This window comes from Gorilla gorilla, chromosome 6 (genome assembly GCF_029281585.2).
Source record: "Gorilla gorilla gorilla isolate KB3781 chromosome 6, NHGRI_mGorGor1-v2.1_pri, whole genome shotgun sequence".
In the NCBI taxonomy this organism is placed as follows: Eukaryota; Metazoa; Chordata; class Mammalia; order Primates; family Hominidae; genus Gorilla; species Gorilla gorilla.
Window position 1 is genome coordinate 83,926,661 of NC_073230.2, and position 27,441 is coordinate 83,954,101.

The 27,441-nt window shown below is 46.7% G+C and overlaps 1 protein-coding gene across 15 annotated transcripts in view; it reads right to left on the reverse strand.

Annotated features, from left to right (window-relative positions):
• The window catches only part of LOC101127397 (general transcription factor II-I repeat domain-containing protein 2B), a 57,380-nt gene extending 38,990 nt beyond the window's left edge, over positions 1–18,390 (reverse strand). For 2 of the 15 annotated variants that reach the window (XM_055392786.2, XM_063708162.1), the window contains exons 1-2: positions 17,939–18,333; positions 1,644–1,747 (exon numbers count right to left, since the gene is read on the reverse strand). In XM_055392786.2, the coding sequence (XP_055248761.1) occupies positions 1,644–1,742 (99 nt within the window). In that variant the 5' untranslated portion in view covers positions 1,743–1,747; positions 17,939–18,333. Of the gene's footprint in view, positions 1–1,643; positions 1,748–15,675; positions 17,890–17,938 lie in introns of those variants that run through there. The other 13 variants (XM_055392787.2, XM_063708163.1, XM_063708164.1 and 10 more) reach the window with 12 other exon arrangements.
• Between the last annotated feature and the right edge of the window lie 9,051 nt (positions 18,391–27,441).

Here is a 27,441-nt window from a genome sequence, read left to right on the forward strand (position 1 = left end):
AAGTGGTGGGATTACGGGCATAAGCCACCCTGCCTACCCCTAATGCTTTCTTCTAAAATTAATTCCAGCTTTTTTTTTTTTTTTTTTAGAGTCAGGGTCTTGTGCTGTGCAGGCTGGAGTGCAGTGTCATGATAGCTCATGATAGCTCACTGCAGAGTTGAACTCCTGGGCTCAAGCAATCTTTCCATCTCAGCACCCCAACTAGCTGGAACTATAGCACCATCCCCTCCAGCTAATTTTTTAAAAATAGTCTTGTAGAGACAAGGTCTCACTATGCTGCCCAGGCTGGTCTCCAACTCCTGGCCTCAAGCCATCCTCCCACCTCGACTCCCAAACCACTGGGATTACAGTCTGACTATGCTAATTTTGATCACTTGAATGAGGTGGTGTCTGTCAGGTTTCTGCACTGTAAAGTTACTGATTTTCCATTTTTAATCAATAAATATCTTCTGATCAGGTACTTTGGAGTTATGTAAATTTCTCATCAGATTTTCACCCACCAGGTAAAGTTTACCTTTTGGATGTAAATAGATATATATAAATAGGCTGTTTACTTTTTTTCTCTTGAGACAGAGTCTCGCTCTGTTGCACAGTCTGGAGTGCAATGGCACAATCTCAGCTCACTACAACCTCCGCCTCCCGGGTTCAAGTGATTCTCGTGTCTGAGCCTCCTGAGTAGCTGGCAATACAGATGCCCGCCACCACGTCCAGCTAATGTTTCTATTTTTAGTAGAAATGGGGTTTCACGATGTTGGCCAGGCTGGTCTCCAATTCCTGACCTCAAGTCATCCACACACCTTGGCCTCCCAAAGTGCTGGGATTACAGGCGTGAGCCACTGCACCTGGCCTATTTACTTTTGAAATTAGATTTTTAAAATATTCTCAAACATGGTAACAAAGGTTACCATTCATTACATTTCAGATCTGGGAAGCTTAAGTTTATATAATTGCATCCATAATGTAATATACAAATACATAAATAATCTGACAAGCCCATTACCCTCTATAAAGGATACCGTTATATAGATGTCAGGCAGGAGGCAAACATCAAAAGTGATACTGAAGCAGCCAGACATGGTGGCTCACGCCTGTAATCCCACCACTTTGGGAGGCCGAGGTGGGCAGATCACCTGAGAGTAAGGAGTTCGAGACCAGCCTGGCCAACGTGGTGAAACCCCGTCTCTATTAAAAATACAAAAAATAAGCCGGGCGTAGTGGCCGGCGCCTGTAATCCCAGCTACTTGGGAGGCTGAGGCAGGAGAATTGCTTGAACCCGGGAGGCGGAGGTTGCAGTCAGCCAACATCATGCCACTGCACTCCAGCCTGGGCAGCAGAGCAAGACTCTGTCTCAAAAAAAAAACAAAAATTAGCTGGATGTGGTGGCTGGTGCCTATAATCCCAGCTACCCGGGAGGCTGAGGCAGGAGAATTGCTTGAACGCAGGAGAATTGCTTGAACCCAGGAGGCAGAGGTTGCCGTGAGCTGAGATTGCGCCACTGCACTCCAGCCTGGGCGACAGAGTGAGACTCTGTCTTAAAAAAAAGAAAAGAAAAAAAAGAAAAGGGATACTGAAGTGTTTCATGATTCTGTCATTTCAATAATGATCCATCTATGGAATGTCAGACAAGTGTCAGGCTGTCTCACCATGGATTCGAGGGCAGACACGAGGAATGTCACCACCATCCTGGTCTCTGAGGAGGACTCTTCTTCAACAGGCAGGGTGGACACTGCTACCTGGGCCATGATCCCTGTGCAAGAGAAGCAATAAGAAAGTGGCAAAAATTCAGAGTCTGAAACCCACATTTAGAGATGTGAGGGTGCTCACCAAAGATCTAGTTCAAACTTTCCTCTCGAGATGAAGAAACTGAAATTTAAAGGCATTTAGTGACTTGCCCATGAGCTCCTGAATAGTAATGCTAACTTATTTTATTTTATTTTGTTTTATTTTATTTTATTTTATTTTGAGACAGGATCTTGCTCTGTCACCCAGGCTGGAGTGCAGTGGCGCAATCACAGCTTACTGTAACCTCTGCCCCCTGGATTCAATCGGTCCTCCCATCTCAGCCTCCCCAGCAGCTGGGACTACAGGTGAGCGCCACCACGCCTGGCTGATTTTTGTATTTTTTGTAAAGACGGGGTTTCGCCATGTTACCTAGGCTGGTCTCAAACTCCTGAGCTCAAGCAATCTGCCTTCCTTGGCCTCCCAGAGTGCTGGGATTATAGGTGTGAGCCACCACACCCAACCCTGCTAACTCTCTTTCTTTCTTTCTTTCTTTTTTTTTGAGACTGAGTTTCACTCTTGTTACCCAGGCTGGTGCAATGGCACGATCTCAGCTCACTGCAACCTCCACCTCCTGGGTTCAAGTGATTCTCCTGCCTCAGTCTCCCGAGTAGCTGGGATTACAGGTGTCTGCCACCACACCCAGCAAATTTTTGTATTTTTAGTGGAGACGAGGTTTTGCCATGTTGGCCAGGCTGGTCTCGAACTCCTGACCTGAGGCGATCCGTCCGCCTTGGCCTCCCAAAGTGCTGGGATTACAGGCGTAAGCCACCGTGCCCAGTCAACTTTCTTTTTTAAAAACTATTTATTTATTTAGACACAGGGTCTTGCTCTGTCACTCAGGCTGGAGTGCAGTGGGGCAATCTCAACTCACTGTAGGGTCCGAAGCAGCTGGGACTACAAGCACACTCCAGCAAACCTGGATTTTTTTTTTTTTTTTTTTTTTTTTTTTGTAGAAACAGGGTTTTGCCATGTTGCCCATACTGGTCTTGAACTCCTGGTCTCAAGTGATCCACCTGCCTCGGCTTCCCAAAGTGCTGGGATTATAGGCATGAGCCACCATGCCCAGCCTTTTTTTCTGGAACAGAGTCTTGCTCTGTCGCCCAGGCTGGAGTGCAATGGTGCGATCTTGGCTCACTGCAACCTCTGCCTCCCAGGTTCAAGCGATTCTCCTGCCTCAGCCTCCCAAGTAGCTGGGATTATAGGCTCCCACCACCACGCCTGGTTAATTTTTGTATTTTTAGTAGAGATGGGGTTTCACCATGTTGGACCAGGCCAGTCTCGAATTGCTGACCTCAAGTGATCCACTTGCCTAGGCCTCCCAAAATGCTGTGATTACAGGCGTGAGCCACTGCACCCAGTCTTTTTTTTTTTTTAAGACAGAGTCTCATTCTGTCACCCAGGCTGGAGTGCAGTGGCACGATCTCCGCTCACGGCAAGCTCCACCTCCCAGGTTCACGCCATTCTCCTGCCTCAGCCTCCCGAGTAGCTGGGACTACAGGCGCCCGCCACCACGCCTGGCTAATTTTTTGTATTTTTAATAGAGACGGGGTTTCACCATGTTAGCCAGGATGGTCTCGATCTCCTGACCTCGTGATCCGCCCACCTCAGCCTCCCAAAGTGCTGGGATTACAGGCGTGAGCCACCGCGCCCGGCCCGCACCCAGCCTTTTACATTTATTTTTATGCTAACTTTATAGAATATATTTTCCACTAAACCTACACATGGCCTCCCCGTAAAACAAACTCAGGTATTATGTGAGAGGAGCATGCTGTTTCCCAGATGAGGAGAGGAGGATTTGTACCTTATTGATCCAATGATGTTTAGTCAGATTTCAGCATGGTTGTGACAGCTACCACACTATTTCACTTATACATAGAAAGGATATAATGGGTTTGTGTGCTAAAGATAGGAAGAGAAAATTCCTTCTTTCCCACTTCCCTTCGGACTTCTGTCTCCTAAAAGCTCACTCTAAATTTTGCCAAGTTTTTTTTTTTTTTTTTTAGCTTTTTGTTTGTTTTGTTTTTAGAGACAGGATCTCACTCTGTCACCCAGTCTGGAGTGCAGTGGCACAATCATGGCTCACTGCATCCTCCAACTCTCAGGCTCAAGTGATCTTCCTGCCTCACCCTCCCGTGTAGCCCCAGCTATGTTTTGCATATGGGACTGCAGGCATGTATTACCAGGCTCAGCTAATTTTTTAACATTTTTTTGTAAAGATGGGGTCTTGCTCTATCGCCAAGGCTGATCTCAAATTCCTGGGCTTAAGCCATCCTCCTGTGTCGGCCTCCTTAAGTGCCAGGATGACAGGCATGAGCTACTGTGCCTGGCTGATACATTTTGCCAAGCTCTAAATGAAGTTAGCTTTAAGAAATTTCTTTGAAAAAAATTCTCTGAAATCTTAAAAACAACTTTTTGAAATGGAACATGCAAATTAAGTACCTGTCAGCTACCATCATATCCCTCCAATATTTGGCTTAATTCTATTTGTAAGCAAAAGATAAACAGATCAACATGAGTGTGCATGCGGAAGGAAGACAGAAGATTTTTCTATTGAGTTTCACTCTTGTCGCCCAGGCTGGAGTGAAGCGGTGTGATCTCTGCTCACTGCAACCTCTGCCTCCTGGGTTCAAGCGATTCTCCTGCCTCAGCCTCCCAAGTAGCTGGGATTACAGGCAGGTGCCACCATGCTCGGCTAATTTTTGTATTTTTAGTAGAGACGGGGTTTCATCATATTGGTCAGGCTGGTCTCAAACTCCTGACCTCAGGTGATCTGCCCGCCTCAGCCTCCCAAAGTGCTGGGATTACAGGCGTGAGCCACTGAGCCCGACCAAAACTGAAGATTTAAGGGAGCTAAGTGTGGAGGTCACATGGGGTTATTTGGAAATATTCACAAAGGTCTCTTTCAGATCACGTGGTTTGATTTCTTGCCCACTTGAATGTGGTGCGGCCACATGACTTTCGTGGACTGAGGATGTCAGAGAAGTAACTTCATTTTGCCACACTCTCTCTTCCTCCTCGGTGGTCACTGGGAACTTTCCATATGGAACCACCACAGCAGCCTGGGTTCCAGATTGCAGACAACGTGAAACAGACTCACAGCCAACGCAAAACAGACTTTTAGTGCAACCAAGAAATAAGTCTTTGCTCCTTTAATCCTCCAAAGTCTGGTGTCGTTTGCAACCACAGCACACCCTAGCCAGTCTGGACAGTTACAGAAGGTTGAAAAGAAATTCTAAAAATGCAACTATCTACCAAAATTCTTTGAAGACACTCGAGGATCCCTTAGAGTTATCATCTTTCTGAGAACATTAGCTATGCTGAACCAGTAGGATGCAAATTGTTATCGTTAAAAATTTTTATAAATCTCTATATCTCTATTATTATTAAACAGAATGGTAGAGGGAAGGGAGGGATAGGGAAAGATCTGGTTGTTTGTTTGTTTTTTGAGGTGGAATATCACTCTGTCACACAGGCTAGAGTGCAGTGGCACGATCTCAGCTCATTGCAAACTCTGCCTCCTGGGTTCAAGCGATTCTCCTGCCTCAACCTCCCGAGTAGTTGGGATTGCAGGCGTGAGCCACCACACCCAGCTAATTTTTGTATTTTTGGTGGAGACGGGGTTACACCATGTTGGCCAGGCTGGTCTCGAACCCTTGACCTCAAGTGATCCGCCCGCCTCGGCCTCCTAAAGTGCTGGGATTATAGGTGAGAGCCACCATGCCTGGTCTGTTTTTTTTTTTTTTTTTTGAGACAGCATCTTGCTCTGTCACCCAGGTTGGAGTGTTACCACAGTTCAGTGTAGCCTCGACCTTCTGGGCTCAGTTGATCCTCCCATTTCAGCCCCCGGGTGGCTGGGACTACAGGTGCATGCCACCACACCTGGCTAACTTTTGCATTTTAGTAGAGACGGGGTTTCACTATGTTACCCAGACTGGTCTCCAACTCCTGGGCTCAAGCGATCTTCCTGCTTCTGCCTCCCACAGTGCTGGGATTACAGGTGTGAGCTACCGCGCCCAGCCAGTATTGTTTTTCATAGCAAAGACTCTGTTCTGGCAACAGAGCTGGAGTCAGAAAAAGCAGCCTCAATTGCCTCTCTGCTTTTTGGCTAAGATGAAGAGTAGCAAAAGCGGCATCCAGCCATGAGACGCGTAGGTCCTAGAAAGTCTTTTCTTGAGCATTCTAGATTCCACTCACCAAGCAAATGCACATCAAAGAATATGTAATGGCAAAGGCGTGTTAAGTTCCCATTCACCAGAACACTCCCTTAGATCATGCTCCATCCTGATTCTTTTGGAAGCTCAGAGAATTTCCATTCGTAATCTTTATTTTGTCTTTAGCATCCCCAGGAGAGAAAAGGGCGTAGAAGTATTCTCATTTTACAACTTAGCAAGTTGTCCAAGCAAAGCTAGAACATACACCAGGACAATTTTTGCCTCGTGCTATTTCCACTTCTTCACACCTTCAATTGCCATTGATCTATGATGTCATCACACTCAATGTGTATTAAGAAATGGTGCCAGCGTGGTGGCTCACGCCTATAATCCCAACACTTTTGGAGGCTGAGGCGAGCGGATCACTTGAGGTCAGGAGTTCGAGACCAGCCTGGCCAACATGGTGAGACACCCCCTTCTCTACTAAAAATTAGCTGGGCATGGTGGCAGACACCTGTAATCCCAGCTACTCCAGAGGCTGAGGCAGGAGAATTGCTTGAACCCAGGAGGCGGAGGTTGCAGTGAGCCAAGATTGTGCCACTGCCCTCCAGGTGGGGCAACAGAGTAAGATTCCGTCTAAAAAAAAAAAAGGGAGATGCCACAGCAACAGCCCAAGGGGCACCCCTGGTAATGAAGGTCCTATGTCTTTTTTTTTTTTTTTTTAGACGGAGTCTCGCTCTGTCGCCCAGACTGGAGTGCATGATCTCTGCGCACTGCGCCCAGTGGCATGATCTCTGCGCACTGCAAGCTCTGCCTCCCGGGTTCATGCCATTCTCCTGCCTCAGCCTCCCGAGTAGCTGGGACTATAGGCGTGTGCCACCATGCCCGGCTAATTTTTTGTATTTTTAGTAGAGACGGGGTTTCACCATGTTAGCCAGGATGGTCTCGATCTCCTGACCTCGTGATCTGCCCACCTCGGCCTCCCAAAGTGCTGGGATTACAGGCGTGAGCCACCGCACCCGGCCGGTCCTATGTCTTTATCATAACTTTCAGGGCATGCAGCAAGCCCTGCAGGATGGAAGGCACCCTGGGGACGGCGACCCACGGGCCTTCTCTGTGCTTCCTGCTCTCTGGAAATGGGTGCATCCGGGTCACATCAGAAGTTCACTGTTCTTTGCTTGTCCCGAGGTTCCTTCCTGGGACAGTCCTTAGTTGAGACTATTCATGGAGCCTTCCCTGCACCCTTCACTTGGGGACGGCTCCCTCTCTTCTCTCCTCTTCCCAGAAAGAAACTGCCATCAGGAGGTGGCATTAATTAACAATGAACACCAGAGGAGGCATCGGGCCAGGCAGGTGACGCCAGCTTAGGAAGCACCTGATGCACTGGTCCCCACGGGACCACACGCCAGGAGAGCCGTGGGCTGTACTCAGGCATCTTGTCTATTGAAGAAGATACTAAATCAGCTGCTTATTTATTTATTTTTATATGTATTTTTTGAGACAAGGTCTTACTCTGTCACCCAGGCTGGAGTGCAGTGGTGCGATCTCGGCTCACTGCAACCTGTACCTCCCAGGTTCAAGCAATTCTCCTGCCTCAGCCTCCCGAGTAGCCGGGATTATAGGCACCTGCCACCGGGCCCAGCTAAATTTTCTATTTTTTAGTAGAGACGGGGTTTCACCATGTTGGTCAGGCCGGTCTTGAACTCCTAACCTCAGTTGATCCACACGCCTCAGCCTCCCAGAGTGCTGGGACTACAGGCGTGAGCCACCATGCCCAGCCTTATTATATATATATATATATATATATATATATTTTTTTTTTTTTTTTTTTTTGACATGGAGTCTCACTCTGTTGCCCAGGCTGGAGTGAAATGGCATGATCTTGGCTCACTGCAACCCCTGCCTCTGGGGTTCAAGCAGTTCTTCTGCCTCAGCCTCCCAAGTAGCTGGGATTACAGGCAGCTGCCACCATGGCCAGCTAATTTTTTGTGTTTTTAGTAGAGATGGGGTTTCATCATGTTGGCCAGGCTGGTCTCGAACTCCCGACCTCAAGTGATCTACCTGCCTTGGCCTCCCAAAGCCCTGTGATTACAGCCATGAGCCACTGAGCCTGGTCAGCTTTTTTATTTCTAAGAGTCAGAGTCTCACAATGTCACCCAGGTTGGAGTGCAGTGGTTTGATCATGGCTCCCTGCAGCCTCCAACTCCTGGACTCAAGCCATCCTTCCCCCTCATCCACACTGGGATTACAGCTGTGAGCCACTACACCTGGCTCAATCAACTACTTCCTATGAATGTTTCACTTCTGACCTTTTATGAATCCCCTCAACTTAAAATACAAAGGAGTCACATATTACGTAACTCCATTCATATTAAATTTCTAGAATAGGGAAATCTATAGGAACTGAGAATAGATTAGTGGTTATTTCAGGTTGATAGCTAAAGGGTAAAAGGCTTCAGAGTGATGAAAATGTTCAAAAATTGACTGTGATGGCCGGGCACAGTGGCTCACGCCTGTAATCCCAGCACTTTGGGAGGCCGAGGCGGACGGATCACGAGGTCAAGAGATCGAGACCATCCTGGCCAACTTGGTGAAACCTTGTCTCTACTAAAAATACAAAAATTAGCCGGGCATGGTGGCGCACGCCTGTAGTCCCAGCTACTCGGGAGGCTGAGGCAGGAGAATCTCTTGAACCCGGGAGTCGGAGGTTGCAGTGAGCTGAGATCCCACCATTGCACTCCAGCCTGGGCAACACAGTGAGACTCCGTCTCACAAAAAAACAAAACAAAACAAAAATTGACTGTGATGATAGTTGTACAACTCTGTGAATATATTTTAAGAAACCACTGAACAGTATATTTTTTTTAATTTTCTTTTTTTTTTTTTTTTTTTGAGATGGGGTCTTGCTCTGTCTCCCAGGCTGGAGTGCAGTGGCACAATCACAGTTCACTGCAACCTCTGCCTTCTGGGTTCAAGCGATTCTCCTGCCTCAGCCTCCTGAGTAGCTAGGATTACAGGCGTGCACCACCATGCCCAGCTAATTTTTTGTATTTGTAGTAGAGATGGGGTTTTGCCATGTTGCCCAGGCTGGTCTTAAACTCCTGACCTCAGGTGATCCACCCTCCTTGGCCTCCCAAAGTGCTGGGATTATAGGTGTGAGGCACTATGCCCACCCCTATTTTTTAAATTTTTATTTATTTTTTCTGACAGGGTCTCATTCTGTCACCCAGGCTGAAGTGCAGTGCCATGATCATAGTTGGAGTGCAGTGGTGCAATCACTGTAGCCTTGACCTCCTGGGCTCAAGCAATGCTCCTGCCTCAGCCTCCAGAGTAGCTAAGATGACAGGCATGTGCCACGACACTCAGCTAATTTTCTGTCTTTGTAGAGAGGTCTCACTATGTTGCCCACGCTGGTCTCAAACTCCTGGGCTCAAACGATCCTTCCACCTCAGCCTCCCAGAGTGTTGGGATTACAGTCATGAGCCTCCGTGTACAGCCTGAACTGTACACTTCAAATGGGTGAACTGTATATGAATTGTATCTCAATAAAACAGTTTTTATCATATTTATTTATTTGTTTTTGAGACGGAGTCTCACTCTGTCGCCCAGGCTGGAATGCAGTGGCACGATCTCAGCTCACTGCAACCTCCGCCTCCCGGGTTCAAGCAATTCTCCTGCCTCAGCCTCCCAAGTAGCTGAGATTACAGGCTTGGGTCACCATGCCTGGCTAATTTTTGTATTTTTAGTAGACACAGGGTTTCATCACATTGGCCAGGCCAGTCTCAAACTCCTGACCTCAAGTGATCTGGCCTCCTTGGCCTCCCAAAGTGGTGGGTGACAGGCGTGAGCCACCGCGCCCAGCTAAAGAGATTTTTAAAAATCAAATAAAATCAAAGAGAGGTTGGATGGAAAAAAAGAAAACTAACATGTACTGAACTACACTCTATGCGCCGATGCTTTTACGATCACCCAATTTAAAACCTACACACCCTCCAAGGGAAATATTATTTTCCGTGAAAGGACACAGAGAGCATGGGAGCCTGCTGGTGGGTGTGCAGATGGTTTAAGGAATGGCAGAGGCTGCAACCGCAGTGGAGGAGCAGAAAGGCAAACAGAAGAAAGGCCCCATGAGGGGAAAATAAGATGGGTGACCACATGTCCCAGGTGGGACAGTCCTAGTCCACGCCCGCCCTGCCAGTGAAATTATTAACAATGCTCCCTTCATTCTCAAGTGCCTGGAAGATGAATTATAAGATATTTATGTATGGGTTGTTGTGTGTGAAATGCACACACAAAATTACTAGAATCATGGCACCCCGCGTCCTTAAAACAACCTCCAAACTCAGAGAGGTCTCTCCCTGACGCCGACCAAAAGGCAATCAAAACACCGATCTCTTAACTCAATGCTTAAGTCTGCGTACTTTATTTAGCATGAAGAAAAATGGTCAAAACAATCATGCAATCCATTTCCTGTGAAATAAAAAAAAAAGTTTTAAATAAAAATTCTTCTTTTTTTTTTTTTGAGACGGAGTTTTGCTCTTGCTGCCCAGGCTGGAGTGCAGTGGCTTGATCTTGCTCACTGCAACCTCCGCCTCCCGGGTTCAAGCGATTCTGCTGCCTCAGCCTCCTGAGTAGCTGGGACTACAGGCCCGTGCCACCATGCCCAGCTAATTCTTTGTATTTTTAGTAGAGACAGGGTTTCACCGTGTTAGCCAGGATGGTCTTAATATCCTGACCTTGTGATCCACCCGCCTTGGTCACCCAAAGTGCTGGGATTACAGGCGTGAGCCACCACTCCTGGCATGCCCAGCTAATTTTTGTACTTTTAGTAGAGACGAGGTTTCCCCATATTGGTCATGCTGGTCTTGAACCCCTGACCTCAGGTGATCCACCTGCCTCAGCCTCCCAAAGTGCTGGGATTACAGGCATGATCTACCACGCCTGGCCGAAAATTCTTTTACCTGATGTAAACTAGACTAGATGAGGATTATGTTTTATTTATTTATTTATTTATTTATTTATTTATTTATTTATTTATTTTGAGACGGAGTCTCGCTCTGTTGCCCAGGCTGGAGTGCAATGGCGTGATCTCAGCTCACTACAATCTCCACCTCCTTGGTCAAGCGACTATCCTGCCTCAGCCTCCTGAGTAGTTGGGACTACAGGCGCCCGCCACCACGCCCAACTAATTTTTGTATTTTTAGTAGAGATGGGATTTTGCCATGTTGGCCAGGCTGGTCTCGATCTCTTGACCTCCTGATCCACCCGCCTCAGCCTCCCAAAGTGCTGGGATCACAGGCGTTAGCCACCGTGCCTGGCTGATTTTTTTTTTTTCTTTTTTGAGACAAGGTCTCACTCTGTCACCCAGGCTGGAGTGCAGTGGTGCACTCTCAGCTCACTGCAACTTCCCCATCCCGGGCTCAAGCAATCCTCGTGCATCAGCCTCCTGAGTAGCTGGGACCACAGGCACGTGCCATCATGCCCAGCTCATTTTCTGCATTTTTTTTTTTTAATAGGAGGTTTCACCATGTTGCCCAGGCTGGTCTCAAACTCCTGACCTCAGGTGATCTGCCACCTTGGCCTCCCAAAGTGTTGGGATTACAGGTGTCAGTCACCTGCCTGGCCCCTGTGAATTCTGACATATATAAAGTTACATAGGTAAAATTAAGGTATAAAACAGTTCTGTCATCCCCAGAATATTATACCACAATAATCCCTAAACAAGCTCTGATGTCAAAAGTCTGCTTTTTTACAAAAAAGAAAATAAAAATAAAAACACAAACAAAAATAGAAATAAAAAAATTGAAAAAACCGAAGAATAAAATAAGAGGCAGGATGATACCAGGTGGAATTCAAAAAAAGATACTATCAGTTGGCGTCAACTATGCTACCAGTAATCATTTAAAAAACAAGTGTTTCATAATAATTATTATCATTTTTTTGAGGCAGGGTCTCACTCCGCCACCCAGGCTGGAATGCAGTGGCGCAATCACAGCTCACTGCAGCCTCTGCCTCCCTGGGCTCGGATGATCTTCCCACCTCAGCCTCCTGAGTAGCTGGAATACCAGGCATGCGCCACCATGTTCAGCTAATTTTTGTATTTTTTGTAGAGAGGCGGTTTCGCCATGTTGCCCAGGCTGGTCTCGAACTCCTGGGCTTAAGTGATCTGCCTGCCTCATCCTCCCAAAGTGCTGGGATTACAGGTGTGAGCCACCGCGCTGGGCTGAGTGTTTCATAATTATTGTGCTTTCTTTGCATTTTGTACATAACAACAAATGGAGGCAGGAATGTTGTCTTTTATATTTTATGATTTGGAACACAGCATGCATTAATAGAAAATTGAAAATAATGAAACATGACTATAAGCCAACACTGTGTTTCCTGTCCCAAGTACATTTTCCTGAGAAAATTTCACTGCACTCTAATAAAGATCAAAAATCCTTCACCATAAGAACTTGTACCACAGAATAAAATCTCCCAAAGCCGATATAGTTATTAACCCTTTTTTTACTCACATCTGAAGTGCCAGCACCATTTACTGAGATCACAGATTTTTACACAGTACTTAACTTTTTGCTCTTTTATTTTGAGATGGAGTCTTGCTCTGTGGCTCAGGCTGGAGCGCAGTGGTGCAATCTCAGCTCACTGCAACCTCTGCCTCCTGAGTAGTTGAAATTACAGGTGTGTGCCACCACATCTGGCTAATTTTTGTATTTTTAGTAGAGACTGGGTTTCACCATGTTGGCCAGGCTGGTCTCGAACTCCTGACCTAAGGTGATCCGCCCCGCTCAGCCTCCCAAAGTGCTGGGATTACAGGCATGAGCCACCGTGCCTGGCCCTTTTTGCTCTTTTAAAACTGTAGATGTAAACTCCAAAAACTTCCAAATCTCATTTTGTCTTCCCAGCAATGCTGGAGGCGTTTCTGTCCTTCTAGTGTAATATTTTACTAACGAAAAGCAAATACCTAGAACAATCTCCAGCCTACAGGTCAAATCCAGACCACAGCCTAGTTTTGTAAATTAAGCTTTGTCAGAACACAGTCACATTCACTTGTTGACATCTTGTCTACAGCTGCTTTCCTGCAAAGGAAGGTTTGCATGCATGTGACAAAGACCCCATGTCCCCAAAGCCAAAAATATTTACTATCCTTACAAACAAAGTTTGCCCATCACTGATCTAGAATCTGTATCTATCCCTTACAACCTTTCATCATTTGGAATGTCATCCACTTCCTTTATGAGAACTCTGAAATCTTGAAATAGAGGACTGGTTTATTTTTAAAAACTGTTTCTAGATTTTCCTTCCCAAAGATTAATTTTTCAGGTTTTAAAGGGCTTAGTTTTTTTGTTTTGGCTTGGTTTTGAGAGAGTCTTGCTCTGTCCTCCAGATTGAAGTGCAGTGGTATCATCACAGCTTACCATGCGCCTGGCTAATTTTGACTTTTTTTTTTTTTTTTTTTGTAGAGACAAAGTTTCACTATGTTGCCCAGGCTGATCTTGAACTCCTAGGCTCAAGCGATTCTCCTGCCTCAGTCTCTCAAAATACTGGAATTATAGGAATGAGACACTGTGCCCAGACCTGGGACTTGTTTTCTGTTTTGTTTTGCTTTTTTTCTTTTGAGATAGGGTCTTGCTCTATCACCCAGACTGGAGTGTAGTGGCATGATCATAGCTCCCTGCAGCCTGGGACTCCCAAGCTTAAGTGATCCTCCCACCTCAGCCTCCCAAGTAGCTGGGACCACAGGCACACACCACTGTACCCAGCTAATTTTTTGTTGTTGTTTTTTGTTTGTTTTGTAGAGACAGAGTTTTGCCATGTTGCCCAGGCCAGTCTTGAACTCCTAGACTCAAGCAATCCTCCCACCTCAGCCTCCCAAAGTGCTGGGATTATAGGCATGAGCCACCACACTGAGCCGCAGGGCTTGGTTTTAATTAATAAATTCTACCTTCTTCACAGCTCAGCCTACAAGTACAAACACAAGAGTACATGTTTCACCATTCAACAAAAATGTAACGAGCACCTGCGATGTAAAAATGTATACTAGTAGCCAGGCAAGGTGGCTCACACCTGTAATCCCAGCACTCTGGGAGGCTGAGGCAGGTGGTTCACCTGAGGTCAGGAGTTCCATATCAGCCTGGCCAACATGGTGAAACCCTGTCTCTACTAAAAATCCAAAAAAAAAGGACAGGCGTGATGGTGGGTGCCTGTAATCCCAGCTACTCGGGAGGCTGAGGCGGGGAGAATTGTTTGAACCCGGGAGGCGGAGGTTGCAGTGAGCCAAGATCATGCCATTGCACTCCAGCCTGGGCAACAAGAACGAAACTCCATCTCAAAAAAAAGAAAAAAAATTAGCTGGGCATGGTGGCACGCACCTGTAATCCCAACTACTCAGGAGGCTGAGGCAGGAGAATCTCTTGAACTCGGGAGGCGGAGGTTGCAGTAGGTCGTGATTGTGCCACTGCACTTCAGCCTAGGTGACAGAGCAAGACTCTGTACCCTCCCCCGCCCCAAAAAACGTATACTGATGGCAAGGAGTGGAGGGGAATCACAAGCAATACAGTAAAAGGAGCCAGACACCCATGAAATGGCCTCAGGGCATGTAGGAACGCAGATGAATCCACTGGGAGGACAAGAGAAATGAAGGGCCAGGACTCTCCCCCTTATCTTCGGCAGACTCATTCCAAGACCCTCAGTGGATGCCTGGAACTGCAGATAGTGCCAAACCCTAAATCTATTATGTTCTTTTTCTTTTTTGAGATGGAGTCTCGCTCTGTCGCCCAGGCTGGAGTGCAGTGATGCGATCTTGGCTCACTGCAACCTCCACCTCCCAGGTTCAAGTGATTTTCCTGCCTCAGCCTCCCAAGTAGCTGGGGGTTACAGGTGTGCACTACCATGTCTGGCTAATTTTTGTATTTTTAGTAGAGACAGGGTTTCGCCATGTTGGCCAGTCCAGGCAACATAGTGGGACCAGCCTGGCAACATAATGGGACTTCACCTCTACAAAAAAATTAAAAATTAGCCAGGTGTGGGGGTGTATGCCTGTGGTCCCAGCTACTCAGGAGGCTGAGATGGGAGGATTGCTTGAGCCCAGGAGGTCAAGGCTGCAGTGAGCTGTGATCCCACCATTTCAACAGGGCAAGGCCCAGGGCAAGAGTCTGTCTCAAGAGAAAAACAAAGAAGGCCTGCCGGGCGTGGTGACTCATGCCTGTAATCCCAGCACTTTGGGAGGCTGAGGTGGGTGAATCAACTGACGTCAAGATTTCGAGACCAGCCTGGCCAACATGGTGAAACCCCGTCTCTACTAAAAACGTAAAAATTAGCCGGGCGTGGTGGTACACGCCTGTCATCCCAGCTACTCTGCAGGCTGAGGCAGAAGCATGGCTTGAATCCGGGAGGTGGAGCTTACAGTGAGCCGAGATCGCAACACTGCACTCCAGCCTGGGCGACAGGGCGAGACTGTCTTAAAAAAAAAAATAAAGGCAAAGGTGACAGGTATGGAATTTTCAACTTGCATCAGGTCAGCAGCATTCAATAAGTTTTGGATTTTGGAACGGTTCAAATTTTGGATTTTTGGATTAGAGATGTTCAACCTGTACATACATACCTACGATGAATTTTAATTTATAAATTAGGCACAGTAAGAAATTAACAACAACAATAATAAAATAGAATATCAAGTACTGTAATGTTATGTGAATGTGATCTCTCTCTCTCTCAGTATAACTTGTTGTAACGTACTTACCCTTCTTCTTCTTCTTGTAATGATGTGAGAATCTATGCCTGAATCTGTGTAACCATCCCTTACTCGCAGTAAATGGCTTCGTGTCAGTTTCAGAGCATCCCTTGCTGAAGTCTTGGTATAGGCTCAAGGCTTTCTGGCGCAACATGTTGCTGTCAATGGGAACACGTTTTCTGTTCATCTCTTCCACCCACAAATGCAGTGCCTGTTCCATCTTAACTAAGCACTTATCGCGCACTGTGGCCGTCACTTTAGCAGTTGGAGGTGAGACAGCAAAACTAGCACGAATTTCTTTTTCCTTCTTCACAATTTCACGGATGGAAGATTCATTCTTCCCGTAGATCTTAGCAACCTCAGCATAGGATTTTTTGTCTTTCCTGATTAAGTCGAGAACTTTCACCTTTTCACTTAGAGGAAGCACTTTACGGCTTCTCTTTGGCCTATCCAAATTCCCAGCATCACTACTCTTGTGCTTTGGGGCCATTATGACGGAAAATAAGGGTGACTTGAACACACACACTGGGACACTGTGACGGTCGATCTGATAACCGAGCCAGCTACTAAGTGACTATGGGTGTGGAGCGTCCACAGCGTGGGGACGCTGAACAAAGGGGACGATTCACTGCCCACGCTGCACAGCGCGAGATTTCATCACAGCGTGCAATTTAAAACTTACGAATTGTTTATTTCTGGAATTTTCCATGTAGTATTTTCAGACCACGGTTGACCTCAGGTAACTGAAACAGCGGGTAAGGGGGGACAACTGTACTTCCAGGTTCTGCAGCCTGAGAATGAGAGAAGGGACTGTGCAGGCTGAAGGCGTGGGGGAAGAGCCAGGGCCCTGGGGAGCAGACGTCAGGGACTAAACTGGAAGGCAGGCAGGAAGAACCGTGACCCGCTCCAAACCGCCACTGAAGATTGATCCCAACTGCAAGCTGGTGCCAAGCCCCGCGTCCACGGAAGTCACACAGCCTATGACGCCTTCCTCTCCAAATGGAAGCAAAGAGAAGAGGCTGCTGGAGTCTTCAATTGCAGCCGTGAGCAATCTCCAACTGGCCAGTTTCCAAGCTTATATCTAGACATCTGCTTACTTCAAATTACCAGCACGAAACTAAAACATGATTTTTTTTTTCCTTAAAACACAAAGCTTGGCCCAGCAATTCCAGTCCTTGGTATACACCTATGAGAATTGAAAACAAATGTCCGCACAAAAACGTGTACACCAATGTTCATAGCAGTATTATTCATAACAGCCAAAAAGTGGAAATTACCCAAATAGCCATCAATGGATGGAAAATCAAAATGCTGTGTATTCATATCATGGATTTTTATTCAGCCATAAAGAAGGAAAGAAGCCAGACACACAAAAAAACTTCTTGGGATGATTCTATCCACACGAAATGTCCAGAATAGGCAAATCCACGGAGACAAAAGTGATTGCCAGGGGCTGGGGATAGGGACGGGGTGGGGACCGGGGAATGACGGCCTAATGGGGTTGGAGTTTCTTCTCCTCGGGTGCTGAAAGCGTTCTGCAATTAGTGGCAAAGGTTGCACAGCTCTGTGCACTGAATTATTCACTCTTAAAACGTGAATTTTACAATGGATCTCAACGAAGCTGTTATTAAGAAACAAGAAAGCTTGGGCTTGAGGGATGGAGAATACAGCCTTGCGAGCCTTTTTCCCCCTAGAACTCGAAAGCAGAATTGCAACGGGAAATTCCCGGGCCTCGGCCTTTTTCCTTGGGAGTCTGGATTGGTTTTCCGCCAACAAACAGATCCCCGGAGGCCGTCGCGAGGACCATACCCACGGACAAAACCCACAACTTGGGCCTCTAGGCAACGCGTGACGTCAGGGGGCGGATCCGGGGGCGCAGTTGCCTGGAACAGCGGCGGCCCCCGCCCCCTTATCTAACCAATCAAGCGCGTCTGCACGCAGCGCGAGCGCCCCACGTACGACGGGCGGAGCGTGGCATCACGCACACCCCCGCTCGGCCAATCAGGAAGGAGAGGGATGTGCGCTCCGTGCGTATGACCATTGCCCCCGCGGCAAGGCTTCCCCGCCCCCACCCTCACACCTCTGGTCCTGCCAGCAGGGATCGGGGTTCGGGGGTGCCTCGCCTCGGGGCGCCGGGGTGTCCCGGGGGGCCACCTCCCGCTGCGGCCGGGCGGCCTCCCTTTCCCAGGCCCTCAGGAGGAGGACGTTACGAAAGGCAACCCGCCCTTAATGGCGGCGTCGGCGGCGCCGGCGGCGGGGGCGGGGTACGCACCTGAGGGCGCTGGGCCGCGCCGGGCCGGCCGCGGAGTCCGAGGCCTGGGCCACCGGGGAGCAGCCGGTGGCCGAGGGCGGCGGCCGGGAGCCCCGCGCGGGGGACGAGCACGCTTCGGGGCGTGTGGGTGGCGGCCGAGGCCCCTGCTCGCCACTCGCCCTCCTTTTTCTCTTTCTTTCTTTCCCCCCCTTTTCCCCCCTTTTTTTGTTTGCTTCCTGGAAGGCAGCCTCGACTCGTGTGTCCGCAGCGCCCCAAGTGGGAGTCGCCGTTTCCGGTGCTGTCGAATCCAATTTAGCCGCGCTGTGCATTTGCTTGGAGGCGTGCAGCCCCGTCCTGCGAGGTCCAGACCCCCTCAGCCATCGCTGATTGTGGGATGGATTGCTAGCGGGGCCTTTCTCACCCCGGACACCGCCCCCAGACGTGCATGCAGTTGCTTGCTGTTATTTAATTTTTTTTTTTTTGAGACGGAGTTTGGCTCTTGTTGTCTAGGCTGGAGTGCAATGGCGCGATCTTGGCTCACTGCAACCTCAGCCTCCCAGGTTCAAGCGATTCTCCTGCCTCAGCCTCCGGAGTAGCTGGGACTACAGGCGCCCGCCACCATGCCTGGCTAATTTTTTGTATTTTTTTTTTTTAGTAGAGATGGGGTTTCACCGTGTTGGCCAGGATGGTCTCGATCTCCCGACCTCGTGATCCGCCCGCCTCGGCCTCCCAAAGTGCTGGGATTACAGGTGTGAGCCACCGCGGCCGGCCAGGTTACATTTTCATATGGTTATGACTCCCAAATATTCATCTCCAGCCCAAACCATTCCCCTAAACTCCACATCTATATAGCCAACTGCCTGCTTTGAAATCTCCACTTGTACAGCGACTTAAGAAAAAAATTTTTTCTCTTGGAGAATGAATAGGCATCCCAAGAAGAACATGTCTCACGCTCCCCACACTTCTCCTACAGTCTTCTCCAGCTCAATGAATGAAACTCCATTCCTCCACTTACTCAAGCCAGAAGCCTTGGAAGCATCTTATTCCTCCCACGCTCCACACCATTCCTTCAGATTCCTCCGGCAGCTCTAACTTTGCCCAGATTCTACCACTTTCTCTCTCTCTCTCTCTTTTTTTTTTTTTTTTTTTTTTTTTGCTATGTGTGTTGAGGGGAGATGGACTTGCTCTGTCACCCAGGTTGGAGTGCAGTGGTACAATCATACCTCACTGCAGCCTCAACCTCCTGCACTCAAGCAAGCCTCCCACGTCAGCCTCCCGAGTAGGTGGGATCACAGGCGCACATCACCTCACCCGGCAAATTTTAAAAATTATTTGGCCAGGCGCAGTGGCTCACGCTTGTAATCCCAGCACTTTGAGAGGCCAAGGTGGGCAGATCACAAGGTCAGGAGTTCAAGACCAGCTTGGCCAACATGATGAAACCCCATCTCTACTAAAAATACAAAAATTAGCTGGGCGTGGTGGCGGACTCCTGTAATCCCAGCTACTTGGGAGCCTGACACAGGAGAATCTCTGGAACCTGGGAGGCGAAGGTTGCAGTGAGCCGAGATCACGCCACTGCACTCCAGCCTGGGCGATAGAGCGAGACTCCATCTCAAAAAAAAAAAAAATTATTTGTAGAGACAAGGTCTCCCTGTGTTGCCCAGGCTGGTCTCAAATTGCTGTTCTCAAGGGATCCTCCTGCCTCCTTCCTCAGCCTCCCAAACTGTTGGGATACAGGCACGAGCCGAGCCTGGCCTCTACCAATTTCTAATGGCCCCCACTACTACCAAGCCAACACTGTCTCTTGCTGTAGACTCCTAATTTGTCTCCCTAATTCAGCCCTTAACCCTCTTCCATTCTTAACACAGCAACAAGAAGAGTCTTGTAAAGTGTAACTCATTTCACTCTTCTCAAAAATGTCCATTTCAGAGTAAAGGTCCTAATTTACGCTTCTGTCCAAGACGAAGTAACAAAGACCAGATATACCCTCCCAGCTGCAACAATAAACAAAAAAATGCATGAAACAATGTTTTTTTCAAGACACTAGACATCAGGTGACAAAAGATAGTGTTCGAGAGATGGTAAACGTGAGGTGAGCCCTGCAATTGCTTAGCTTACAGACTTGAGAGTTTATCAGGTCATCACACAGGGAAGGAGAACTAAGACAAGAGACCAGCTGACTTCCTTGGTTGTAACAGAGCTAAGTCCAGAAAGAACAAGGTAACTGCAGCTTATAAGGAAGGGTACCAGAGAGAGAGTTTTGCACAGAGAGAGAACCCCAGAGATCTGCAGAGGAACCCCTGGAGTATGTAGCAGAGTACATCAGCATACACGTGTAACATAATCACTTGCTTCTAGGGAAAGAACCATCTGAATGCATTGGAATAGTGCTTGACACTCAGACAGGGCCAAGAACAATGCCTGTTCAGAATTCACAGGTCATTGGGTAGAGGACTAAGCAAGGTCTTGCCTCATTAGAGGGGAAAATTAGCCTTAGATTGTACACTGCCTAATACCCACCTAACAGGGCATAACAGCAAGACTTGAATGCATCAAATGGTTCCCAAGTAGCTTTTTTTTTTTTTTTTTTTTGAGATGGAATCTCACTCTGTCTCCCAGGCTGGAGTGCAGTGGCGCAATCTCGGCTCACTGCAACCATTGTTTCCCAGGTTCAAATGATTCTCCTGCCTCAGCCTCCCTAGTAGCTGGGATTACAGGTGTGCACCACCATACCCAGCTAATTTTTTTTTTGGAGACAGAGTCTTACACTGTTGCCTGGGCTGGAGTGCAGTGGCTCAATCTCAGCTCACTGCAACATCCGCCTCCTGGGTTCACGCGATTCTCCTGCCTCAGCCTCCCGAGTAGCTGGGATTACAGGCTCACACCACCACACCCGGCTAATTTTTTGTATTTTTAGTAGAGACGGGGTTTCACTATGTTGGCCAGACTGGTCTCGAACTCCTGACCTTATGATCTGCCCGCCTTAGCCTCCCAAAGCCAGCTAATTTTTTTGTATTTTTAGTAGAGACGAGGTTTCACCATGTTGGCCAGGCTGGTCTCAAACTCCTGACCTCAAATGATCCTTCTGCCTTGGCCTCCCAAAGTGCTGGGATTACAGGCGTGAGCCACTGTGCTCGGCATGGTTTCCAAGTAACTTAACTATATTCCAGAACACAGCTCAAGAAGAGTTCTGGTAATACAAATATATCCAGCTTCAAGAAAGGTAAAATTCACAGTGTCTGGTGTCCAAGCAAGGATTACTGACATACAAAGAAACAGGAACATGTGACCGGTAATGAGGAGAGTAAACAATGTAAATCAACCCAGAACTCACCCAGATATTAGTATTAGCAGAAAAGGACATTTAAAAAGTTATTATAACTATTTCAAATGCTCAGACGTTAACTAGAGATGTGGGAAATATTAAGAAGACCCAAATTGAACTTTTTTTTTTTTTTTTTTGAGATGGAGTCTCGCTCTGTCACCCAGGCTGGAGTGTAGTGGCGCGATCTCCGCTCACTGCAAGCTCTGCCTCCTGGGTTCATGCCATTCTCCTGCCTCAGCCTCCCGAGTAGTTGGGACTACAGGTGCCCGCCACCGTGCCCGGTTAATTTTTTTGTATTTTTTAGTAGAGATAGGGTTTCACCATGTTAGCCAGGATGGTCTTGATCTCCTGACCTCATGATCCACCTGCCTCGGCCTCCCAAAGTATTGGGATTACAGGTGTGAGCCACCGCGCCCGGCCTCCAAATTGAACTTCTATAGATAAAACTTACATGAGGTTTTTTTATGCAACAGAGTCTCGCTCTGTTGCCCAGGGTGGAGTGCAGTGATGCAGTCTCGGCTCACTGCATCCTCTGTCTCCCAGGCTCAAGTGATTCTCCTGCCTCAGCCTCCCAAGTAGCTGGGATTACAGGTCACGCCACCACGCCCGACTAATTTTTGTATTTTTAGTAGAGATGGGATGTCACCATGTTGGCTAGACTGGTTTCGAACTCCTGACCTCAAGTGATCCTCCCACCTCAGCCTCCCAAAGTGTTGGAATTAATAGGCGTGAGCCACTGCACCCAGCCTACAATGAGATTTTTTTCTAAAAAGTACACTGGATGGGATTAATGACAAATTAGACATTGCAGAAGAAAAGGTTAGTGAATTTGAAGGCACAGCAATAGTAACTACCACAACGAGAAAAACACGCAGAGAAAAAAGAATTAGAAAAAGAAACATTAATGAGCTTTGGGACAACTTCAAGTAATCTAATATACAAATAATTGAAATCTGTAAAGGAGAGGAGAGACAATTGTCCGAACAAATAAAATCCATAAACCAGGCCGGGTGCAGTGACTCACACCTGTAATCCCAGCACTTTGGGGGGCTGAGGCGGGCAGATCACTTGAGATCAGGAGTTGGAGACGAGCTGGCCAACATGGTGAAACCCCATCTCTACTAAAAATACAAAAAATAAACCAGGCATGGTGGCGTGCGCCTATAGTGCCAGCTACTTGGGAGACTGAGGTGGGAGAATCGCTTTGAAACCCAGGAGGTGGAGGTGCAATGAGCCAAGATCACGCCACTGTACTCCAGCCTGGGGAACAGAGTGAGACCCTGTCTCAAAAAAAAAAAAAAAAAAAAAAGAAAAGACATTAATAACAGAAAGATGCTTGACAAATCCCCAAATATTTGGAGACCAAATAACACACTTCTAAATAAGCTATGGAATAAAGGAGAAATGAAAAGGGATATTAGTCTTTTGAACTAAATGAAAATAAAAACACACACCCACATCAGAATTGGTGAGATGCCGCACAGAACACCTATATTAGGAAAAAGAAAATGCCTTGAATTAATAAATTCAACTACTTAAGAAACAAGAAAATTAAGAGAAAGTTAAATACAAATTAAGCAGAAGAGAGAAGAAGGACTAATAAGGGTAAAATCTGAAATCAATGAAACAGAAAACAGAAAAACAATAGAGAAAATCAGTGAGCCCAAAGCTGCTTTTGTGGGATGGTGTATGAAATTGACAAACTTCTAGCTAGACTGGACAGAAAAAAAATGAAGACACAACTTAACAATATTAGGAATTAAAGAGATGAAATCACTACAGATTTTACAGACATTAAAAGGATAATAAGGGAAAACTATAAGCAAGATTATGGCACTAAATTCAACAACTTAGATGAAACGGACATATTTCTTGAAAGACACCAATTACCAAAGCTCACTCAAGAAGAAAAGGATAACTTGAATAGCCCTATAACTATTAAAGACATTGAAATTATAGTTTAAAACCTTTCTACAGGTCAGGCGCGGTGGTTCACGCCTGTAATCCCAGCACTTTTGGGAGGCCAAGCTGGGCAGATCACTTGAGGCCAGGAGTTTGAGGCCAAACTGGCCAATGTGGTGAGACCCCCATCTCTACAAAAAACAAAAAACAAAAATTAGCTGGGCATCATGGCAGCTGCCTGTAATCCCAGCTACTCAGGAGGCTGAGGCACAAGAATTGCTTGAACCCAAAAGGCGGAGGTTGCAGTTAGCCAAGATCATGCCACTGCACTTCAGCCTGGGCGAAACAGCGAGACTCTGTCTCATAAAAAAATGTGTATGGAATCTCAAGGGATGATGAATAGCCAAAATAATTTCTAAAAGGAAAAACAAAATTGGATGATTCACAGTTCCTGATTTCAAAACTTATTACAAAGTTACTGTAATCAAAACAGTTTGGTACTGGCATAAAGACAGACATATGGAATAGAATAGAAATCCCAGATATAAACCCTCACACATATGGTCAGATGATTTTTGACAAGGGTACCAAGACCATTCAATAGGGAAAGGACAGTCTTTTCAATAAATGGTGCTGGGAAAACTGGATAGCCATATGCAAAAAAATGAAGTGGCATCCTTACCTTACCTTGCATGATATACAAAAATTAATCAAACTGAATGAAAGAGCTAAATGTATTAGCCAAAATTACAAAATTCTTTTTTTCCTCTTTCTTTCTTTCTTTTTTTTTTTTTTTTGAGACAAAGTATTGTTCTGTCACCCAGGCTGGAATACAGTGGCACCATCATGGCTCACTGCAGCCTCAATTTCCCAGGTTCAAGTAATCCTTCCACCTCAGCCTCCTGAGTAGCTGAGACTATAGATGTGTGCCACCATGCCCAGCTAACTTTTGTTTTTGTTTTTTGTAGAGATGGCATCTCACCATGTTGCCCACATTGGTCTTGAACTCCTGGGCTCAAGTGATCTGCCCACCTTGGCCTCCCAAAGTGCTGGAATTACAAGCTTGAGCCACCGTGCCCAGACTATAAAACTCTTAAAAGCAAATGGGGGAAAATTTTATGACATTAGATTTGGTATAGGTATATTGAACTTCATTAAAATGGAAAATTTTTAGGCATCAAAGGACACCATCAACAGAGTCCCACAGGATGTGAGAAAATACCTGCCAATTATATATCTGATAAGGGATTAATATCCAGTATATATAAAGAACTCCTATAACTCAACAACAATAGCAGAAACAACAATACCCCACAAGACCCAATTCTAAAATGGGAAAAGGGGCTGGGCACGGTGGCTCATGCCTGTAATCCCAACACTTTGGGAGGACAAGGCAGGAGGGTCACCTGAGGTCAGGAATTCAAGGCCAGCCTGGCCAACATGGTGAAACCCCGTCTCTACTAAAAATACAAAAATTAGCCTGGTGTGGTGGCTCACATCTGTAATCCCAGCTACTCGGGAGGCTGAGGCTGGAGAATCGCTTGAACCCAGGAGGCGGAAGTTGGAAGTTGCAGCGAGCTGAAATTGCACCACTGCATTCCAGCCTGGATGACAGAGCGAGATTCCGTCTCAAATAAAATAAAATAAAATAAAATAAAATAGGCAAAAGGCCAGGCGTGGTGGTTCACTCCTGTAATCCCCACACTTTGGGAAGCTGAGGTGAGCAGACCACTTGAGCCCAGGAGTTTGAGGCAGGTGAATCGCCTGAGCTCGGGAATTCGAGACCAGCCTGGGCAACATGGCAAAACCCTGTTTCTATTTAAAAATACAAAATTAGCCTACATATATATCTCTATCTATCTATCTATCTATTTTTTTTTTTTTGAGGCAGAATCTTGCTCTGTCACCCAGGCTAGAGTGCAGTGGCGCGATCTCAGCTCACTGCAAGCTCTGCCTCCTGGGTTCACACCATTCTCCTGCCTCAGCCTCCCGAGTAGTTGGGACTACAGGCGCCCACCACCACGCCCGGCTAATTTTTTGTATTTTTAGTAGAGACGGGGTTTCACCATGTTAGCCAGAGTGGTCTCGATCTCCTGACCTTGTGATCTGCCTGCCTCGGCCTCCCAAAGTGCTGGGATTACAGGCATGAGCCACTGCGCCCGGCCCCTATTTATTTATATTTTTGAGATGGAGTTTCGCTTTTATTACCCAGGCTGGAGTGCAATAACATGATTTCAGCTCACTGAGGCCTCCACTTCCCAGGTTCAAGCAATTCTCCTGCCTCAGCCTCCCGAGTAGCTGGGATTACAGGCACCCGCCACCATGCCTGGATAATTGTTTGTATTTTTAGTAGACGTGGGGTTTCACCATGTCAGCCAGGCTAGTCTCAAACTCCTGACCTCAGGTGATCTGCTCTCCTAGCCTCCCAAAGTGCTGGGATTACAGATGTGAGCCACTGTGCCCAGTCAAAAAAATTTATTTTTAAAGTTAACTGGGTGTAGTGGTGTGTGCCTATAGTCCTAGCTACTTGAGAGGCTGAGGTGGGAGGATCCCTTGAGCCCAGGAATTTGAGACTGCAGTGAGCTATGATCGTGCCACTGTACTGCCTGAGCAACAGAGCAAGACCCTGCCTCTTAAAAAAAAAAAGAAAATAAGTGTTATTTTACTTATATGAAGTACTTAGAATAGGCAAATTCATAGAGACAAAAAGTAGATTAGAGGTTACCAAAAGCTGGGTAGAAGAGGAGAAAGGGAATTGTTGCTCAATGAATACAGAGTTTCTATTAGGAGTAAAGTTTTAGCTTGGTTTTTTTCCCCAACTGGTCTCGAACTCCTGGGCTCGAGAGATCCACTCACCTCGGCCTCCCAAAGTGCTGAGATTACAGGTGTGAGCCACTGCATCTGGCCACCACTACTGTTTTTAATGAGAGCAAATGGATTAAAAACCACAAGAAAATATTTGCTTTATAACTATTGTTTTCTTTTCTTTTTTTCTGAGATGGAGTCTCACTCTGTCTTGCTCAGGCTGGAGGGCAGTGGCGTGAACTCGGCTCACTGCAGCCTTCGCATCCTGGGTTCAAGCCATTCTCCTGTCTCAGTCTCCTGAGTAGCTGGGACCACAGGCATGTGCCACCACACTCAGATAGTTCTATATTTTCAGTAGAGACACGGTTTCACCATGTTGGCCAGGCTGGTCTCAAACTCCTGACCTCAGGTGATCCACCTGCCTTGGCCTTCCAAAGTGCTGGGATTACAGGCGTGAGCCACCATGCCCGGCCACCACTACTGTTCTTAATGAGAGCAAATGGATTAAAAATGAAAATAAAATATTTGCTTTAAAACTGTTGTTTCCTATAAACATTTAAAATAAAAATACTTTTAAAAGAAAAAATAAAACTATTATTTATTTAATCTTTATCTTATTTTAAATATTCCTTTGTATATTTTATAAAGTATCTATTAGTATAATAGTATATGTAAATAATTTATATGTATTTTTTCATGCTCACAAATTTTACTCATAAGAATCAATTTGGCCAGGCACAGTGGTTCACGCCTGTAATCCTAACACTTTGGGAGGCCGAGGTAGGCGGATCACAAGGTCAGGAGTTCAAGACCAGCCTGGCCAACATAGTGAAACCCTGTCTCCACTACAAATACAAAAAATTAGCTGGGTGTGGTGGCAGGTGCCTGTAATCCCAGCTATTTGGGAGGTTGAGGCAGGAGAATTGCTTGAACCCAGGAGGCGGAGGTGGCAGTGAGCGGAGATCGCACCACTGCACTCCAGCCTGGGTGACAGAGTGAGACGCCATCTCAAGAAAAAAAAAAAAAAGAATCAATTTAAGCTCTTTTTTTTTTTTAGACAGGGTCTCATTCTGTTGCTCAGGCTGGAGTGCAGTGGCACAATCTTGGCTCACTGCAACCTCCACATCCTGGGCTCAAGCGATCCTCCCACCTCAGCCTTCCGAGTAGCTGGGATTATAGGCTAATTTTGTATTTTTCTGTAGAGACAGGATTTTGCTATGCTGCCCAGGCTAGCCTCAAACTCCAGGGTTCAAGGTATCCACCTGCCTTGGCCTCCCAAAGTGCTGGGATTACAAGTGTGAGCCACCACGCCTGGCCAGGAATGTGTAATCAAAATAATATGGAGACCACTGGCCTAAAAAATAGGCAGATTATGTTCTCAGGAAATGGAAATAATTTATCTACAAGCAGAGAGTTGAATCCACTGAAGTAGATGACTGAAGCCAATCGTAACATGAGTAGTACCACGTTACGTTTCTTTTTTCTTTTCTTT